The sequence below is a fragment of the Simochromis diagramma genome, unplaced genomic scaffold (assembly GCF_900408965.1).
Source record: "Simochromis diagramma unplaced genomic scaffold, fSimDia1.1 OVJJ01000802.1, whole genome shotgun sequence".
Taxonomy (NCBI): domain Eukaryota; kingdom Metazoa; phylum Chordata; class Actinopteri; order Cichliformes; family Cichlidae; genus Simochromis; species Simochromis diagramma.
The window spans coordinates 14541696-14563303 of NW_024387492.1; the positions used below are offsets into that span (position 1 = coordinate 14541696).

At 39.3% G+C, this 21608-nt stretch overlaps 1 protein-coding gene across 2 annotated transcripts in view; it reads right to left on the reverse strand.

The window, feature by feature from the left end:
• The window catches only part of slc24a4b (solute carrier family 24 member 4b), a 32297-nt gene that overhangs the window by 6030 nt on the left and 4659 nt on the right, over window positions 1–21608 (reverse strand). Inside the window, exons 2-12 of one of the 2 annotated variants that reach the window (XM_040017690.1) lie at window positions 19658–19765; window positions 9818–9894; window positions 7744–7818; window positions 7575–7659; window positions 7372–7475; window positions 7072–7146; window positions 6962–6987; window positions 6092–6145; window positions 4398–4489; window positions 882–1051; window positions 515–650 (exon numbers count right to left, since the gene is read on the reverse strand). In XM_040017690.1, the coding sequence (XP_039873624.1) occupies window positions 515–650; window positions 882–1051; window positions 4398–4489; window positions 6092–6145; window positions 6962–6987; window positions 7072–7146; window positions 7372–7475; window positions 7575–7659; window positions 7744–7818; window positions 9818–9894; window positions 19658–19765 (1002 nt within the window). Of the gene's footprint in view, window positions 1–514; window positions 657–881; window positions 1052–4397; window positions 4490–6091; window positions 6146–6961; window positions 6988–7071; window positions 7147–7371; window positions 7476–7574; window positions 7660–7743; window positions 7819–9817; window positions 9895–19657; window positions 19766–21608 lie in introns of both variants that reach the window. The other variant, XM_040017689.1, reaches the window with a different exon arrangement.

The window sequence follows — 21608 nt, forward strand, 5'->3', positions numbered from 1 at the left end:
CAAGCTTCATTTCTTTTTTAAATGACGCTCTCATACTGACAGAGCACTCTATTTTGAGGAAAAAAAAGATTTCAGTGTGCCTTAAAGCACCAAAACCTTTACCCTTCCATGTCATTTATAATCTAACAAGATGCAACACCAATTCCACCCACTTACATTCGTCTGTTTCATGATAAATCAGGATAATCAGATTCAGTCTTTTCACATGAGCAGACACTGACTGATAAAAGGGCAGCCCTGCTTAGAGATGTCAAAGAGGATAATCATTAGTTGGTATACAAGAACCTACTGCCCAATTTAAGCAAGGACATCAATAACTGCCGAAGCAGAAATAAATTCTTAAGCAGATTGAGCAGCGCCATCCAACTAAGCATTCCTCTAAGCACTAACAGCACCTCTAGTTTTTAAAAATCTATACCTACAGGAGGCTGCATAGCAAGTTTTGAAATATGACTGGCATGTCCGTGTGTCCCCAATTACACACGTTCATCAAGGAAATACATCAAGCACGTACTTGGAATATGAAAAGGTGAGATGGTGTCATTTTCCTCCACCTCGCTGGGTTTGTCCTCTGGCACGTTTCCATTCTCGATTTCAACCTTCCCGTCGATCACTTGTGTCTCCACACCATTGGCAGCTTGCACCAACTTCTGGCGCTTTCAAAAGAAACAAACTAAGTCAAAGAGCACATGAGCGAACATGCTACTACTTCTGCTTTTAAAATGGATTTTGTTCCTCTAGTTGTACAATAAAATTATGTAATTGTATGACGACAAAACCCTTCAGGGCTTCTTAGAAACACAAAGCTGAAAATAGTTCCCACCTTTAACCTGTAAAAGGCAGCTAAATCTAGTTACTGGAGCACCAACGGCCAGCTGTACCTCTGTAATGATGAGGCGACTGGCCATGCGCAGGCGGGTCTTGGGTCCAAAATGGCTGGTCACCATGACACGGAGGCCAGCCTCTGGGAACCTGAACTTTGAAGGGCTTGCATTCATGATCTCATCCACCATCACCACAGAGCCACGGCTATAAGCTTTGCTAGGCTTGACTAAAGGGGTAGAAGCACACATTACAGCAATAAATACAAGACAAACCAATAATGGTCCAAACCATTACAGCATATTTTAAAAAAAAAAAAAAAACAAAAAAAAAAAAACCATCTGCTATATAAATTTGTAGTCTCGAGCGCTATAGACTTCCAAGCCAAAATAAAGCATTACTGAGAGCTAAGCTGCCATTTAATTAGTGTCAAACAGAGCTGCACTAGACCATATTATTATTCTACCACTCCCCAATCAGTGTGAAGGCCGTTAGATTTAAAATATATCAAGTAAAACCATGCCAAGATGAGGAATACCTTGCATCTACAAATCTGGATGTCTTCCTTTTCAAAAAATCCATCATTTCTTTCAAGCCATCTTTTTCTGTTGGTGCCTTTATGTCACCTGCTCTCTCAGTGACAGGGTAAGTGCTTCTCTGAATCCAATTGTAAGGTAACATTGTTGGTTTGGAGCACCAGGATGCCAATCTTAGCACATACAGTTCAGTTCAATTCGCTTCAAATGGGTAGACTGTAAGAAAATGCCAAATTTGATATTTCTCAGACAATTCAACTCAACTTTTTAGATTATCCAATCATATTTAAGTGGATTTACAGAGATGAAAGTTTTATATAAAATTGTATATAAAATTCTCCAATGTGAAACTACAATAAAGCTATATAGAAACTGATCTCAAGTTGGTGATTTACTGACGCCTCAGTCAGACACGTCTAGAGACCAGTTTGTGCCCTCCTGGCTACCCCTGTTTGCCATGGAAACAAAATGTGTTCTCCAAGGCAAACTACCTAGCAAAAGAAAAATAAGAATTTTAGTGTTTTTGAGAGTTGAATTTTTTTTTTTTTTTTTTTTTTTTTTAAAACTTGTTTCGATTCAGATTCTTGCATCACCACTTAGGAATGATGAATCCTATCAGCATTCCTCTTTCCTACATTAGTTTTTGCACATTATGATATTTCTTGGAGATATAAATGGATGGAAAAAAAATGTAAAACTATCACTAAGAATGTGTGTGGCGCATGCTAGAAAAGCAAGGGCCCATTACAAACATTTCTCCATAAATGCTTGTAGTACAAAAATATGAATTTTCTGCCTTTCCTGGACTTCAATCTCAAAGTTACTTGGTAGAAGAGGAATGTTTGTGGAGAAAAGGAGATGTTCAAAAACCCTTTGATTCCCAAGTGTTTCGTGCTTCTGGAATATTGACAGGAGAGTTTTACACAGCAACTGGGTTGGTTAAAATAAGTGTGCAGTTCATATGATTTCTGGATACTGAACTTCAAATAGCTCTCCCATATTGTCTTGTAAAATAATTTTTTTTAAATATTTAAAACTAGCAACCAAGACTGATTTCAAAGGGTGCATCTTTGAACATGTAACCGCAGGAACCTTTGACTCAACTCGAGCTGTAATTTGGCTGACACATTAAACAGTCCGCTTCAGACTTCAACTCTGCCTGCTTTATTGGCACCCAACAAATCCACATTTGGTCTTTGCATGCAATTAGTACTAAGATTCAGTGTGTGGGGAATTAAAAGTTCTACAGTCCACTTATTAGTTTTACTCAGCCTTAATTTGACTTATTATACATGCAAGAATGCACATAAATTAAATGTGTAAACAGAGCTGGCATAAACATTTCCTCTTGTGAAATTCATTACCACTTCAGGAGCGAGTGGGTCTACACCCCAGAGATCAGCAGAAGAAAAGTAGTATGCAAGCAGAAAGAACTGGCACACAGCAGCACAACACTGTTGACAACAAGCAAGAAAAAGTTTAGTAAGGCTAAACAGACAGGCATGTTAGCACTAATGCAGCCAAAGTAGGAAAGGTTAGGTCTCTCAGAAGGGTTACATGTCTAATTAAAAACCTTTGAGAGTTCAAAAAGAAGGAAGTGGAGGACTGTGGCTATAAAGTACTGTAACATGACACCAATGGTATTATTTAAAAGACTAATTTTTCTCCCAGAATAACCTTGAGACCTAAAACATGTTGTGTGACATTAAACTAATCTGAAAAGATTTATTTGAACTTTATTATGTTGTTGCCCTTTTAAAACTTCATTTTGTGCCTGTTAAAAAGCTACACTTGGTTATCACCCAAAGGAGAACTGAGAAAATGAGGTTTGGGGGGGGGGGGGTTTGGACATGACAAGTCGTCTCTTGTGAAGTTTGCTTGTTGTGCTTCTGAAGAATTATTAAAAGAAATAGTTGACATTTTGTGAAATGTATTTTTGATTCCACTCATGTGTATATGCCAAATAAACTCACCACCCACTGGTGTACACCTTGCTAGTCAGAGTTGCTTCCGTTTTTTGACCGCATATCCTTGATATGAATCTTCATTCCGCCGCATCCCAAAGGGACTGAGATCTGGTGACCGTGGAAGCCGTTTGAGTACAGTGAACACATGTTCAAGAGAGCAGTTCGAGATGGCGTGAGTTTTGTGACATGGTGCAGTATCCTGATGTAAGCAGTCACCAGGAGATGGGCACATTGGTCATAAGGGGATGGACATTGTCAGCTACACTACTGAAGCAGGCTGTGACATTTAACATTCTTCTGCAAACCCTGGTTTTAATGAGCGGTTATTTGAGTTGCAATTCCCTTTCTATCAGCTCAAAGCAGTCTGGCGATTCTCAGACTTCTGACACCCAAAAAGCATTTTAATCACAGAACTGTAGCTCACTGGATATTTCCTTTTCCAGTCTCTGTACAACCAATGTGGGGAAAAATCCTTTCTTCACCATTCTGATGCTCGTTTGGTCGTCTTGACCGTGTGTACACGCATAAACGCATCAATTTGCTGTTATGTGACTGTGATTAAATATTTGCATTAACAAGCAGCTGAACAGGCGTTAATAATGAAGTGGAAGGTGAGTGAATGTAGGTACAGCTGGGATAGCCTACTGTTTTACAAGAACAAAGAGGGCAGATGGCTATGTGACCACTGGCTAGCAGTTTTAGTTTGTAGGCTATAGCTTCACATTCTTATGAGTGGTATTGATCTTCTCATCTAACCACCAAGTTGTAAATGAGTTCATTTCACAACATGTTTAACTACTGTTCTGGGCATATTTTTAAAAGAACAAAGCAGAAGCTGAAGCATTTCAGGTTAGTTAGCCAAAAGGAAGCAAAGATCAAAGCCACAGCCCTTTTATAACAGGAGGAAATACCCACAGTCTTCCATAGGATTAACCACGTTGTTGCCTTTTCAACATACAGTCTCTCATTTAGCAGAGACTAGTCATGGGTACGCAGCCTGTCTGATTAACCTTACCTGGAAGTAAAGGCGATGACGGGTCGTCATCCCAAACATAGCCATAACTAGTATTACCGTCCTCCATCTCACTGCTGGCTGCCGCGTTGCCATTTGCCACATTTTTGTTTGACTTTCCCATGAAAAACTTCTGCATGCTGGAGTTGAATCTAGTAAAAAGTTTAAACATAATACATGAATCAGAGATAGTGCAGGTGAGAAAAAAAAAAAGGTCACAAGATTTATCTGCAAATGGGTTTATCAGCTTTAGATGAAAGGCACCAATTTGTTTGAAATATAGCACGTATTAATTAGCCGGAATAATCCTCTTATTTCTCCTATACAATTTACAACTCAGGTGGCTCACTTTCTAATAAATATCAGCGCATTACATTATACATAATGAGCTGCTCTGCATTGGCGTAAGAGAGAAAGAAAATATCCCCAGAAGGCATTAACAAGCTTTTCAGCCTCAGACTCTCAGCAGGACCATTTGAGTGCCATTACATAAAAATGGATCCAAAAAAAAAAAAAAAAAAAAAAAAAAAAAAAAACACAACACCGCTGCCTTTGAACATAATTTGCGTAGAGGTTACACTGGCAGCATTACAAGAGCTACTCTAGCCCCTCGGCACCTTTGGAAACATTAAAAATTAAAATTGTTTGTGATTATAGGCTGCAGTTTGCAAGAGAAGATCCAAGGGTATCATTTTTGTTTTTCAATTTTTAAATTGTGTTTTCTGTGTTGCCTTTTTCCCTCTCAAATGAACTCTGAGTCTGAGGACAGAATGGGAATAAAAGACTACCTGAGGACATCAATAAAAAGTCCTTCTAGTTAAACACGACATGTTCGGGGCAAGACATTTTCTCAAACATTCAACAGGTAAAAAGAGGCTTTGTGCATGTAATTACAAGCTCATGCACATACTTCATATGTGTAATATACCATAGTGCATAACTACTGAATAACTTTTAAACATAATCTTAGCTTTAAAGGACAAATGACTAATTACATCTAATTTAACAAATCCTTATAAATGTTAAAGTATTTATAGTGATTTATTATTCTTACATTTTATGCACCTAACTTCTCCGTGCTGTCATTTAGCAGCATGTGTGCAGCTTGCTTGTGAAAAATCACAGCAGTGCACTACAAGGTCACCTCAGTGCACAGACTGTGCTATATAAAACCCACTTTATTCCATTTCAACTGGAATAACATGACAGCATATCCTAGAGTAAGCACTTCTTTCCTCCAAATGAGAAAGAAAAGGAGTGATCTGGTTAAGCCTGTGCTCTTAGCCACTGCAGAGGGGGGGAGAGATTAAACTCTTATGGCAGCGAGAGAGCAGACTGCTGCTGAGTGTAACACAGATTACCAGCTGGACAGAGAAAGCAGCAGAGGACAACCTGGTTGGCATTATTCACTTTGGTCTGGAAAGACAAAAATTGAGTGCAATGAACTCCAAAATCTGAAATGCCTATGATTCTTTTCCTTTTCTCAAGACAGCATCCTATAAATAAAGCTAAAATTTAGACACATTAACACTGTTAATTGTAATTTGAGCAAGTTTTCCTCCACAAAGCTCCCGTGTTGAATGAGCTTGTAACACTAGTCAGACAATACGAGTAGCTGGAAATCCGCTGCTCATTTGTGCGCGCACGGTTGGTTATGCAGGTTGTTAGTGCATAAGAGCGTGAAGCAGAATGTGTTATCATGATTCCAGCCTGATTCAACAAAAGCAGCTGTAAGAAGAATTTGCAAGACTCACTTCATGACGAGGATGTATCCTGCATACATGAGCACCAGCACCAAACTCTCCCACCTGATGGAGAGACAGGATGAGGAATAAAATTAAAATGGCTTGACTTGTATATAAGAAGTTAAATAGGAATTCAGTAGGCTATACGTTTTAGCTTCTAGAGCTTCGAGGTATTACATGACTGTAATACAGCGGCCCCTCCCACTTGCTTTTCAAACCTGCCCTATGAGGGAAAGCTAATCAAAAGAAAGATGTCTTAAAGAAAAGCAAATAATGGGTGTACTGAGGAGCTACACCAGGGACGTCAAACTCATTTTACAGCATCACACATACAGTGCACTTTGATCCCTAGACCAGTAAAAATCCCATCAAGTTTAGATGCACATTGAATCCCAGCGATATCTCAAAATAAGGAATAGAAATGCAATTTCAACATGATAAAGACATGCTTCTCTATTTTAATGATGACTTTAATCGTAAGAAATAAATGTGTAAAATTATGGGGGGGTGAATGCAATAACAGCAATAAGACAGTGAAGCAGAAATTTTCTTAATTCACAAAAAAAAAAAAAAAAAAAGGGGTGTAATATGAAAGACTGTGGGCGAGGTTTTCATGAGTAAGACAACAGGAAAATCTATGAAAATACAATTAAAAGTCCAAACTGTACGCTCTCCTTCACATTTACCAGTAGGCCGGACTGGAGTGGGACTATTCCGGCCCCTGGGCCTCATGTTTGACATCCTTTGTCTACACCAACCACCAATGTATAACAAGCAAAGGATTGTTGCAAACTGAATCAAGCAAAGCTGTCCTAACTGAAAAGAACTGAAAAAACTTTAAACAACCTCACTATAAATATGGTTAAATGCACAACTTACCAAACTATCTTCTCATCATAGATGAACTGAAAAATAAAAAGAAATTATTATTTTTTGATTACAGCACAGTCATGGCAAGTACTCATTATTAAACACATGCAATAACTTACTGCAATCAGAGCCACAACAGACAGGATGTAATAGAAGGAATCCCTGAAAACAGCCCACCAGGTCAGCATCACCACCTAAGAATTCACAGAAAGTATCTCTTGAGTTAGTTAATATATTTGCAGAACACTTTGATTACACCTGCAGTTTAGTTCTCCACTTTCACTAAAACCAGTTCTAAGAAAACTGAAGCAGATTGCTTCGTTTCCCCTCAAAATGCGACACATGTGATGCTCTGCAGTCTATAAATAAACAGAACGATACAGTCACAGCAGTAAGTCACTCCTCTCTCTCGCACACACCTGTCCAGCAAAGATCCCGCAGACACCAATGATGCATAGGATGTTGAAGACCGCTGAGCCAACGATGGTCCCCACCCCCACATCACCGTGGGTGATGAAGACACCTGCACACAAGGAGGCAGCCAGTCAGAATTAGTGGTGACACAGACCATCTGGGAACGTCTGAGTGGGTGCACATACTGCTTGTATGTATGCATGTGTACCGATGACAGATGCAAAAAGCTCTGGTGCAGAACTGCCAGCTGCCATGAAGGTGGCTCCTGCGACATCTTCACTTAGATCTAGTTTCTGCAGGAATTAAGCAAAGATGATTCGTTTTACATACACCGTAAAAGTGTAACTTGGGAAGAGAGGATGACAACCACCACGTACCTCACAGATCTTCTCCAGTGATGTCACAAAGTATTCATCACATGTTATAGCAAGCGCCAGAAACATGTAAAGAGCCTGGAGATGGGGGGGAAGAAGTTGCATTTGTAAAATTTTTATGTGACAAGGAGCAAGGATATAGTAAATAAAGTGTGCATGGGCTTAATGGATACATCCTTAAATCTGCAGAAATTAGCCAAGTTAATAAAGCACCAGCTGCTAAAAAACAGCTGAAGGGGAAACTGCTTTAAATGTTAATATCAAATCAGTTTTAGGAAAAACATATGAATATTCCCCACCACCATTCCTAACAGGCGGCAGGACAATGTATAAATTATAGATCATGTGTGACATCATCAGGGCCTGGCAGCTCTGACAGGCGTGCTCTGCTCTATGCTATCCACAGGGGGCAGTGCAGGACTGCAGTGTGAGCAGACTCTCCACACATTTACTTCTCAGCAGTAAAGTCAGAATAAACAATATTAGTTACATTTAAATGTGTAAATTGAAGCTCAGGACAATTAAAGAGGTTATGAGTGTATTGTCTTGACTGCAACTCAAATCAGTTTTGAAATATCAGTTTTAATCAAATATGCTCAGACATTGAGAAATCCAGCAGTGATAATGACAGAAGCAATAAGACAGTATGAGCTGCTCTCCATATCTAAAATATCCCAATTCTTTGTACTAAGGAAAGCTTAAGCAGGAAGCCCAGTTTCAAAGCAGCCCTCCATCATTATATCTTTAAATCCAAAAAACAAAAAAAAAAAAAAAAAAAAAAAAAAAAAAAAAGTTCAAAAGACACCCTAATCAGAGCATAGTCCTCTTATTAAATGTAAAAAATAAATAAAAAACCCACTTCAGAATTCCTGTGACCCAAATTTTAAATTTCACTTCACAGACTCCAGTCCTGGGTGTGTGCATTCACAAGTGCATAATAACAAGCAACTCTTAAACTGTCTTTATGCAAAGTCAGAGACATCATGACTCACTGAAGGCAAAACTTTTTAATATAGAATAATAAATAAAATACATTAAAACACACATGCATTCTTATGAATGATGCCAATGTTAAAGCTTGGACCAAAAATACAGCACTGGCATATTTATGAAGCTTTCCATGCACACTCCTGAGCAGGGACACTTATGACATACAGAACCATAAAATGAAATGACTGCTCCAGAATCTTACTGTGTGCATTCGACACATTCAAAAGACAGTTTGACATATTAAAAGGCTGACCTATTAATGTAAATTGCCTTTTAGATTTTTTTTTCCTGGTAGGGTTTATAATTTGGTAAACAATCTTATTACAAGTGGACACAATTCAAGGGTACTTTGCAACTTTTGCAAGATAATCCAACTGCAAGGATTGTTCAGATCTTTCACTGTTTAACTTAAAAAAAAAAAAAAAAAAAAGTTATATTTGACTAAAGTGTCCTTCTATGTCACATTTTGGATTATCATCAGTTTTTGCAACCATCGTTTGCAGTTTAAGTATTTGTTATTTTTCTGCTTGCACCAACTGTACAAATAGTAAAGCGACACTGGTAAAATACATTATTTAAAAGAACATAGCACTGATTTGACATTATAGTAGAGCAAAAATGTGACGTGTTTTACACTTAAAAAAAAAAAGTATCATGTTATTCCCTTATCCCCTTTGTTTCCTTGTGTGTGTGTGTGTGTGTGTGTGTGTGTGTGTGTGTGTGTGTGTTGTGTGGTGTGTATATATATATATATATATATATATATATATATATATATATATATATATATATATATATATACACATACTAAACTATCTCTGAGTTTGAATTTAAAGATATTTGCAGAGAAATGGGTGCATACTTATTTTAAATAACATGCACTTGAGCTAAAGAAAAGCACCTCTGATCAGTTTAAAATCTAGCAAATCAAACAAGCCATCATAATCTCCCTCTTAACTTTCAGGCTTAGAAAACTGAAAACAGTAGTCGGCTATGTGAAAAGCCTCCAAATCTTCCTACAACCAAATGAGTCACCAACTGGAGACTTGTTATGCAGGTGCAGATTCTTTTAAAAAAGTAGTCTTACCGCCGCAATGTGCAGCAGAATGGCTCCACTCTTCCGTTCATCGTTGGTGAAAAAGTCTTCGGGGAACTCGTGTATTGCTGAGAAAAGAAGAAATGTCACAATCACCACACATCAGCAGCTTGACTGCGAAGTACACATCACTGTCCCATCTTCAGATGGCTCACACTACGACCACGTTATTCTTTTTCTTCCTTCCCTTTCCCCTTGGCTACCTAATACCGAAATGTGTCTTCCATGTTTAAAACTGGGCAGCTTTCAAGACTTTGTGCAAATGAAATAGTTTCTGATCACCAGCATCCCAGAACAGCTTTTTTAAGGAACAGGAATAGCTCAGGCACAGGAATAGTTCAAAACACCTTCAATATCACATCACTAAGGAACCAATTATTTCATACCTACTCAAGGGGGGTGGTCTCAATCATCACGTCCTCTTATGATGTGAAAAGCTCGGGCTATGATAAGAGGCTGAAGTCATACAGAATTAAAGCAAGCAGGCAGAAAACACTCCCATGCTGAGGACTCGTCATTCATCATCCAGAACTCCAGCTGGCCCACAGTGTGATCACGATACGAGCATAAGGCTCAGATAGGGGAGCACGGCCACTCCACGGTGCACCTGGCTGAAAACAGAAGCTAGCCATCTCCCTGACAAGAACAGCATCTGTGGGGGGGGAACGGCCTCTGTCCGACCCATCCCTGCTGGACCTGAGCTGCAGGTTCACATCTCAGCTTGCAACAAGCCTGCTGTATTCCAAGTGTAATACTTACAAAACTAGAGCATTCCCCCTAAACTCTGTATACTGCAGGTGGGAGGCTAGACTGAGTTGGAGCAGTGCTTGGAGTAGATGCTAACACATTGATGTAGAGCAAGGGTAATATTTACATATTTTTATCCTATTAAGTTGAATACATTAGCAAGCTAAATACTTAATTCAGTAATTAGCACAGTACAGGTGAGACTGACAGTGGCACTGTATGACAAAGCCACCGAAATTGATCTTGAGAAGGAAATTAACAGACATTAAGTGTTATTTAAGGGACATCAATGCTGTTGAAAACAGGGTTTTGCTCCATTCATGGTTCTCTGCCAGTGCTGTGAGCACATTTTGTTTGTGAGGGACAGCCAGTCAGAAGAGGGCTGGGCTAAAGGCTCATTAAGAGGAAAGAATGGGAAATCTTGAACTGTGAATCAAGTTAAGCTACTCCAGTAGAGTCCAGGGATTTAAGAAAAAGAAAAAGGAAGTGGAAAGTAGTGTGATATAGGCCAAAATTAAAACAAAACAAGTAAATGTACAAAATCTTTGAAGCGATTATTTTGTAACAGTTGATACATTTCACTGTGGAAGTGAACACCAGTGAAACTAGGGAGTGTATGAGAACATGGAGGCCATCATTTGGATCCTTTGACTGAATTTCACAGCAAAAAAAATTCAGTCAATCTGCATAAAAGTGGTGCTTCAACTTACAGACAATCCCTACATCCCTAGATGGGATGGGAAAACACCTGATTGGGATAGAGCAATGATTACTGCAGTGCAGTAATCATTGCTCTATCCTTCAGTAATCCAAATAAACAGGTATTGTTAAAATAAAACGCTACAATCCAAGCATGCAGAACAACGCCGTGTAGAGCAGAAAATAAGGACAAAATTCGGGCTCCTGTCACATATGGAGTCGTGAAGTAGAACAGTGCTCACCTGAGACTTGTCAATGCATCTGTCCCAATCTCACAGACATCTTTTTGCAATGATATTTTATTGTGTGCACATGTGACTGAGTTAGCATTTGAAACCGTGCACAGGGAAAATCAAATGCTGTGCAGGATGCAGTCCAAGACCTCTTAATCAACTGCGTGCTTCCTTCTTTTCATTTAATTACATCACATGACTGGTAATGTTGGTTCATTATGCATCGGTGTGTCGTACAATAGCTCCCTTTAGTTGCAAAATGAAAAAAAAGAGGCATGGCCCAAATAAATTACTTTCAAATTAATCAAACCTCGATTTGTAGATTTTTAAATTTGGATAAATGCACCCGATTAGATTAGTATACATGATAATAAAAAGCTGATTAACCTAGAGTGTAATATAGACTATAACATGATGTATAATGAAAAGCCTAAGGTGGCATTGAAATCCAACAGTGGCATTGACTATGTCAGGAAGCTTTAGCTCATTTCATTTCTGACAGCTTTATATGGCATATGAAGTGTACCGGAAAGCTGGCTGCCTCGAGTAAAGGTGCAATCAATTACAGGATTTGTCAGCTGTGCCTCAGAGGTGATTGAAAACAAACTTATGCCTTATGGCTCCAAACATCATTCTAGCTGTTGAAGGTTACCCATTAAGCTTCTAAAAAACATGGAAAGGTGTGAATTTCCTGCTCTCCCAGTCCTTCCATGTTCAGTTGAAACAGTCAATAATTAAGTAGTTATTTGGTGACACTGTGTGTCCTAAATATGAAATCAGCTCTGGCACGGAGAACGTTTACAAAAATTAAAAATAAAAATGGAGGTGTCTAAAAGGGTGCTGGCACAGTGACCGCAGAGATGACAGGTAGGCAGGGGTCACCTCTCAGTCCCTGTAAACATATGAGCAGACAGCGTCTGCAGGGTTCGTCTGAGTCTCCTCACAGCAGAGGTCAAACAGGATGCAAACATGCTTCCGTAGCCAGTTCCCATATAAGGCCAGAACAGGATGTCCACACGAGAGTGGGACAATGCACACACTGCTTTAGTGATCCTTCTCAAATGAGGTCCAAAAATAGAATGATAAATATGTACCACAGCTAAAGAAAGTGGGGGTTTTTTGTGTGTTTTTAAATATATGTATACAGAAAATGAGGAAACAGCTGAGGAAACAGGTGATGGATTACTAAAGTATACCGCAAATATAGAATGTTTACCTCCAGATCAAATTTAGTGACTTTAATCAAAGAATCAGTTGATGTTTGCAGCTTACAGCTTCACCGTTTAACTGTTTTAATTATTCTTGATTTACTTCGCGTCATCCATTTAAAAGCAACAAAAAAAAAAAAAAAAAAAAGTGTTACACTTCTATCTTCAATTGCTCATTTTGTACATCCAAGAATCCAAATCCACGAGATGTTTACAACATAAGACAAAATCAAAGTTGCAGAGCTTCTTTTGTGTTTGCTTTTGGATAATTTCATATCATCATCTTTGTTTTAGTCTTTTCCTTACACTTTCATTCACTTGTGTCTTAATTTATAAGCTATGATCAATTACCAAGTTGATTGTTTGTGGAATAAACTACCAAGACAAAAATATTATTAAGAAAGAGAAATGTTCAGTCCACTGAATGATATTCCCACACACTTATTCCCACATAAATTCAGTTCTGTGCTTTGGGCCAGGGTAACTTATCTTTTTTAAAATGAATGTAGTCACAAGGTTATCATCTTCCAGAAACTTGGCCATTTTTAGCTGCAGATATATAAATGTTATTCTATGGAAAATGTAGGTTGGTTTGTGGTTAGTTGCTCATAAATAATATAAACAAGGCACTCAGCAGTCTGCTGTTTTCTGACTGTAACAAAATTTTATGTTTACATTGTATATCTAATATAAACCCAGCTGCCTTCACATCGTTGAAGAAAATACTCAAGCAGCTGGAGGTCGTCAGCAACCTGCAGCAGACAACTGAACCCAGCATCACCAGTTCTCTCAGTCATGTCTTTAGCACCGTCCTGCAGCACAGCATGAAGAGTTTTTGGTTTGGTTTTTTTTTGGAAATGCACCACATCTGAAGCCATCAAACAGACCTGATGAGGCATAGCAGCATGCAAACCTCCAAACAGCTCTGCATGTGGTCCCACGTGAGACACTGGGCAAGCACTGCTGGTCTAAACATCAGCTGAGGACTGAAATGCTCTTCAACAAGCTGCTCATATGCCTTCTTAAAAAAAAAAAAAAAAAAAATATGATGCTGCTGTGTTGGTATGGGGTCTGATGTGGCTGACAGCAAGGAAATTCATACTTGGATTCCAGTGCTCTGAGAACTGCTAGTCTTCGAGAGCAATTTCCTTCGTAAGTGCGGTTGTTTTTTTTTTTTTTGTTGTGTTTGTTTTTTTTAAATATAAACGCAGAATGGATCATCGCTGTACATTTTCTCTCACTTCCCCAGTGTTTGCTGCAAAGCTGATGTTGGTTTAAGGAACCATTTTTCACTCCTGCACAGAGCATAGACGGCTGGCTGCATCACATTTGTCATCTTTGCCTAGCCTAACATGCATTACCAAACTGCTCACTCAGTGTACAACTAATGAGGTTAACATTACGTTGCCCTAAAGTGGTATCGGTGTATTTGCACATGAGCAGGTCAGCACATCTCTAAACATAATGTTCAGCCCTCCTCTCGACCCTCAAAATTTCAGTACAGCCCTGCTTTTATTCAAACAAGTTTAGCCTTGGTTGCATTGTGAACCAGATAAATCCAAGACTATGGTTTATTCACAGTCTACAGTTTCAAGACGTGCAATATAGCAAACCTCCCCTTCATAGAATCTCAGTTTTTTTGATGCACTAAAGCCAGAATGTGGTAGAAACTCATGCATTTCTGCAATTACTATTCCATAATCTGGTAATATTCCAGATATCATGGTGCTGTTACATAACACAGCTCAGTATTGGGTGCCTTCTGTTGTCCCAGAGAGATGATTGACAGGATAGTGCAGAGAGCAGGCCAGTTTTCATCCAACACTTCTGGACACAAAAACACCCTATTACAGATGCAAGACTGACAAGGAGCCCTGCAAAGGTCTGTTTTATAAGCCTATCAATAGCCCTACTTCTGAAAAACAAGGCTATTAAATGCGATACAACCGAATTAAAATCTGACGCGTGCAAAATGTTTTGGCAGAGTGCCTGGTGAGACCTGTCACTGCTCGCGTACTGACCCACGGACCAGCCAGGTCATTAGCTGACTACAACTGACACGAGAGCGCAGAAGTCAAGAGACTCTTCAGAGGAGAGTGATTCCTCTGGGCCATTATTAACCCATTAGATAATTAGCTTGCTCCAGCAGACATGACTCAGCTGACAGCTCAGTCCTGTAAACATGACAACATCATCATGGGGACGACCTATGGGAGAAGTCTCCAGGTCACACAGCAACAATAAGTTCTCAAAATTGAAGCTGCTTGTTTGTCCAGAACACACATGCCCCGATTATCCTTGTTAGGTTAGTATCTTCTCAGGCTGAACCACCACATGTTGAAGCACTCTCACTCTCGTTTGTGTGAGAGCTTGACACATGCAATTTTCACCCGCATGAGCATACTCGCATACCTATTACACTTCTGCTTTAAACATGAATTGCCCCGAGCCTTTAATAATCAAATTGTTGGTGCAGCAGATTCACAGAGTCCTGCTTTGACAACTTAAAGGGGACACCGATATAGAACACATGCATTTAGTTGGGAAAATGCATTTAGTTGGAGGGGGAGGTCAGATGTGTTTGAATTGCACGGTACTAAAGACTGCTCTGTGCATGTGCTCGTGCCTCTCCTCTGCGTTGCGTTATTTGCTGGCAAGCAAGAACCAAAGTGAGGTCAGTTTCCATTATGCACAGTGGCATAATCCCCACTTGTGTAATTCCCTTTTAAAAAGCCTCCTTCTGGTGTTTCCCAGGAGTTGACGAACCAGCAATCCAACATGGACGGGCCTTTACTCACTGGCAGCTTCACCCATCATGCTCCCGCCAAATTTCCTGCCTCTAAATTGTTGTGCCAGCAGGAGAACTCAGATTCTTCTCACTAGCAAACATTTACACTAAAAGAGAAGGCTGCAGCTTTTACACGGTGACGCTGCTACTTCTTAGCAATATAGATTCAGTCACAGCTCCCCCTCACCAACCCCTGCTTTTCATCCCTAGCGTGAAACATGTGCGGCCAGTGTCCGTGAGCAGATTAGTACCATATCTAAAATAACTATAATCCAACCCATTTTGAACCTTTTTCTTTGTTGTTCACTTCCACTTTTGTGCTGCCATCTGCTTCAACCAGGACAATCACGCCACTCAAGAGGGAGTTCTCAATAAAGGGCATTAGTAGCATGTTTATTAAAGCCAAATTATTACTCCTAGAGAACATTAGCTATGCTTTTCTGCTCCCTCTCCCATTTTGTGCGCTCTAAAGTTGGCATAAGCACTCGGAAACGGGATACAGATGAGTGTATAACCCAATTCTTTTTCTCCCACCACCAAGTCAACCGTAAGCCATTTTTCAGGCAACGCATTACTGATCACGTTTCTTATAACAGCCTGAAAGAGCTCATAAAACATTTAAATCCTGAAATAAACCAGTCATTCATTTCTTCATATGTGGGTGAGAAATAGGAGTGCATTTGTTTCATTTGTCATGGGACAGCTACAGGAAATACTCAAGATCTGCATGTGATAGCTGGAAGATTATTCACATGTTGTTTCAGAAACTGAGTCATTTGGTTCTTTGTGGCTTGGAAGGATGCTTTCTAATCAAGAATGGACCCAGAAAGCAGTTTGGACAGCACCTTTCATTTGCCTGGAGTTATTACTGAACGCCTAATAAAACAAGCACTTGTGCTGCCTTAGCAGAACTTGGGACAATCAAAAACAGCATTAGCACCCTGTGAAGCACAGTGATCACAGAATTAATGAGGAAAAGGCAAAGACCAAAAATGGCAGAGAGAGAGAGTAATCAAAGCAGCCCACCAACAGACATTTAAGTGAACAGAGTATCATCTGTTCCACAATATCAGCATAAAGCAGAAGCCTCTAGAAATAATAAAAGTACCAGTCCTGGCTCCAGTACAAGCACTGGTCCACTGCTGGAGGAGCAGCCCTGGAAAACACATCTGCGAGGAATAGGCAGAAATGCAAAGATCTGACACAAACACATGCTTCCCTTATTGGGAGACTGGTATAAGGCTATTATTTAAGAGAGATTCCTCACTAAGAAGGCACTATGGAAACTCAACCTGACAAATGCAACAAAACAAAAGGGTTATTCAATTTTAGTCAAATTACAAAATAGGACTTTTTTTTTCTCCCCCCCAGCATTCATTATTTGAAGAGGCCATTTTAAATTCCATTATCAAGCCATTTTTAAAGGTACATACCTGTCGAAACCACAATTTTAATGGTAGGGGATTTATATTTGCTTTAGCCTTTAACATGAAAAAGGCACCCTGAATGGTTGCACAGATTTTAAAGCTTGGATATGGAGGGGGGGGAAAGAATTGCAGTATGAGATGTTACAATGTTTGTTTAATTAAATTAACACTACTGACCTGAAATTTTGCACAAATCCTATTAAGGCGTTAAAAACCTGAGATGGTCAGGTAAGACGCATGTGATGGAGTAATGTGGACTGATCCAAGTTAATTGTTGTCAATCCCCCCCCCCCCAAAAAAAAAAAAAAAAAAAAAAAAAAAAACCCACATACGCAGTCATTTGCTTGTATTTCTCCATTTTTTTAGCCATGTTTGCACTGAATGTATACTATATAGTATATATAGCATGCATAGTGAAAAGTGGGTGACCCTTTTAGAATCTTCTATACGAGCGCAGGTTTCTCTTAAAGTTTGAGAGTTCATGTCAACATTAAATAATTATCACACTAGTTACAGTGAAAATTGGATAATGAATGTGAAACTCAACAAAACCTAATTGGAGTCATAAGGGAGGAAACCTGGACTGTAATCAGTGAGACAAGACTTCAAGTGTGGGTTAGAGCTACACTGACAGACATTTGAGCTTGCTTACAAAAAGCTTATGTTCTGATCAAGACAAATTATATGCATCAAGCTGGAATGAGTTACAAAGGAATCCCAAGAGTCTTGATACTCATCAGGACACGAAACACTGTCTATAAATGGAGACTTTAGTAGGAAGAAATTAATGGAGTTTGTCACCACCTACGAGCTTGCAGTCATCCATACAAATGTCATAGTGCAAGGTTGCATGGGCACCACAGAGCATCTTGATTCATGTGGAACAGGGTTGAACTGCTCGGGATGAGCTTGCAGCCTAAGAACCTTCTGAAATTTGATGCCAGAGTGCACCAAATGCTCAGCTTTGTGTAAAGTCTGTCCGTGCTACAGTTAGGACCACACTGCCCACAACATTGGAGCAACCTGTCAGCCAGGGTGGTCTGAAGTTTAGCAGCTATGACAGGATTATTCATGAGACAAAGACTCAAGAACAAAGAGTCATATGATCAGCTTACACTAACGAGGCAGAACACTGGTGGGAAAATAGGGAGGACTCCAGCCGATGAGAAATGTGTGGAATGTCAAATCCAGTCAGGTGCCTCCAGTGTGGAAGTCATTGGAAAAACAAAAAGGCAAAAGAAAGACTTCCAACATTATTTAGCACTTTTAACCACAGCGAACTGTCTGGTATTGTGACTGGTGCAAAAACATTCGTTTACATCTAAAAATTGCAGGTTGCAACACTAATGATTTGGATAATCTCTGAGGGATTCTGCCTGCTGTGACCGGTAATGAAGTAATAGCCTGTTAGCTCTGACTGGATCACTTGTGATGCAGTAGAGTAAAGAGCATACATCACACTTGAAATTACTTCCAAATTGTCTATGCCCTAGTGTCACAACTTCTGTGCAGCAAATACACAAAACAAAGACAAAAGCCAGTATGTAGCAAAGCAATTACTTTTAAGGCTTTAAAATCCAACAACTGCATTTCCAGACATTTGAGAGTTTAGTAACGGAAAGCACAGCTAGTCCCCAAATCCTGCCTAGCCAGTTAATCACAGCTCCGTAAGTGTATATATGCAACAAATGGCCAAAATGGACCAAACCTTTGCAACCCTGGCAGTCTTTGATGGCTCCCCTCTTCCCACTGACTCATTCAGAATCACAGAGCGCTCATGTGAGTCAGTGTTTGGGAAGAGCAAACTAGTCAGGACTGAGGCAATTCAAATGACATGGAAATAAATAAACAAATGCACCATTTCGTGACATTGCCATCACTGTTTATGTACCGTTTAAAAATCAATAACTTTGTGGTAAAAAACAGTAAATCTCTTTTTGCAGCACGATGCAGATCTCAGCAGAGAGTCAGCATATACTCCAGTGTATCTAAAGAGAGTGCTGCTTCTTTTAAGTACACCTAGGATGCTGTAAGCTAATCAATACCCGACACTGTTAATAGCCCTTTTGTTGCTTATTACTGCGCAAGTGATCTAAACCGCATCCGAATACAAACCCAGCAGAGATGTGAATTAAAAGCAGAAAATCAGCTGAGAAATACCACAACTCCCAGATGTCTTCATGCTAATCTATTGATATATTAGGTGCTGTAAAGCCCATTTACTACATCTTCTGAGCTGCAACAGAACTATCAGCCTCAAGGATGTAAATGTTTAGTTCAACAGAGTTAATTTGCAGTTCCACCGTTTGAATAAAGACTCGCTTGTCAAGATCTCACTGTGTTCATAAATGAAGCCAAACAATATAACTGGCAAAAGAAAAAAGTGTTATCTTGTTATTAGGTGATAAATTCACTGTTCATAATTGCAACATGAGATCCAACAGTTGGCCATTTACACATCCAGCAGATCTGGCGTAACATGATTCAGATGTAGTTGCGTTTATCTCTGAGGAAACTATAAGGCTCCTCATCTGCTAAATGTTCATCCATGTCATCAAGTAGTTTAGTTAGCATTTGTGCCAGAGAAGCAAAATCTTCCAGGACATTCTGTTCTCAAAGAACGTCCTGCTTTGACTGAGGATCATGAAAACATTGCTGTCAATATATTAAAAGGAAAAAAAAATTACAATGAATTGTTAAGGAGAAACATTAATTCCAAGATGGTGTACCTGGCGCTGAACAGTTCTTCTCCTCAGTTTCATTTTCTGGTACTGAAGCCATTAGCCGTCTCCCCCAGATTTCATGGTCGGGATGTCCCTCCACAATCATCCCATGGCCTGAAACAGTATTGAAACAGCTTTGATTATCACATTAACATAATACTAATAATAAATACTAATAACAACTTTTTATTTAAATCCTCTTTTGATCAAGACCTTAAAAGTCCATTATATACACACATTTCAAAAATGCAACAAAACCCAACATGGCTGCTGTTACACAAAGTATGAGCAATGACCAAAAATACCCATGTTCTGAATTATGTGCAATTTCCCAAAAGAAGGTTGCTTTTCTTTAATCCCTTAAAAGTTTTTATTCATGTATAAATGACATGTTCATCCAGCAGCAACCGCCGCAGGAGGAATAACGCATCAAAATGCAGCTGTGCCATTATATTTTGGAGGGGGGGGAGAGTGTAATATTTCATTAAACTGCTCTTAAGCCTCTAATGAGAACAGAGGAGGGGGAAGAAGAAGGAGAAAAAAAAAAAAAAACAGCAGTCACAAATCTATTATGTAAAAATCATAACAACAAGCTTAGCAGTGCTTTAAAATTGCAGCTTTCATAAAATGGTGAAGTGAGAAAGTGGTAACTGACGACATGATGATTAAGTAGTTCTACTGTTACACAATTATGAGCAGATTACTAAAAATACCACAAGGAGCAATGTCTACATTCATTCATACCGGTCGTTTGTCAACAGACCTACTCTTTTAGAGTAATAGATCACACAATGACTGGGACAGGGTCTGTACAGCAGCAGATTCACATGATCTCCATGACCAAAGTCTAATTACTGATCTTTATGACACTGAGCAAGTAATGTTTAAGATAAAGGAGAGAACATAGTGCTTTAAGCTTTAAACAAACTGCATGTGTACTAAGCCCCCCTAACTCTTTTAACCAGAAGTCCACAAAGTGCTAAAAATAACACCGATTAACAGATTTACACAGCTGCAGATAATTACTCCATTTGCCTTTTTATTAGATTAAAACAAATTAGACTACACAGTGCACTACTCAGATCTGATTATCAAACCTATTCATCCACCGGTCCATTTTCTTATCCAACGTTAGGTGGTTCTAAAACATCTTAACTGCACAAGGTGACCGGTGGGTCTACCACATGGTTTAAAGAGTCAACCAGTCACACTCCTACTGGAAATTTGGAATCACAAATTAACCTAATATAAATGTCTCAAATTTCTGGGAGGAAACCCATGCAAGCATTGGGAGAACCATGCAAGAGGCAGAAAAGCCCCTGGAGACTGAAACCCAAGATGGTCTTACTGTGTGGTGACAATGCTAACCACTAGAAGCTAATCATTTCAGCTAGTTATTAGCCGCTAGTGCTGAATGTTCATAATAGCAACCCACACTTTAAGGAAGAAGTCAAGTATTAAACTGTTAGAAATTTTAACATGAGGTGGCATATATTAATGTAAACCAAGTAAATGTTAGCCAACTGTTACCTGACAGCCATATTAGCAGTCTGTTATCATTAGCATGGCAGCTAATGGCTTATAACAGTATGGGAGAATAGTCGTTTTCCCCCCATGGTGTTGAAATGGTATAAAGTATTTTTCCTGTGTTTCAGTATTGAGTTTGAAATTCTAGTATTATGATAACTAGTTTGCACCATCCATTTAGCCTAAATTTTAAAGCTAAAGGACACTGAAGTACTGCTGAGCCAAGAACAACTGCATCAGCAGTTAGTTTCAACCCAAGTGCAGGTTAGCTTTTCACATTTTCCTACCACAACTCTCTTCCAATTGCCATTGTAAAACAGTTCTACCTGGCTGGATTGTATTTCCAATGTAGTGATACAGAATTATTTGCCACTTTCAATCCAGTAGAGTTAGACAGCCTGAAGATCAGCAGGCACTTGACAAACAGACT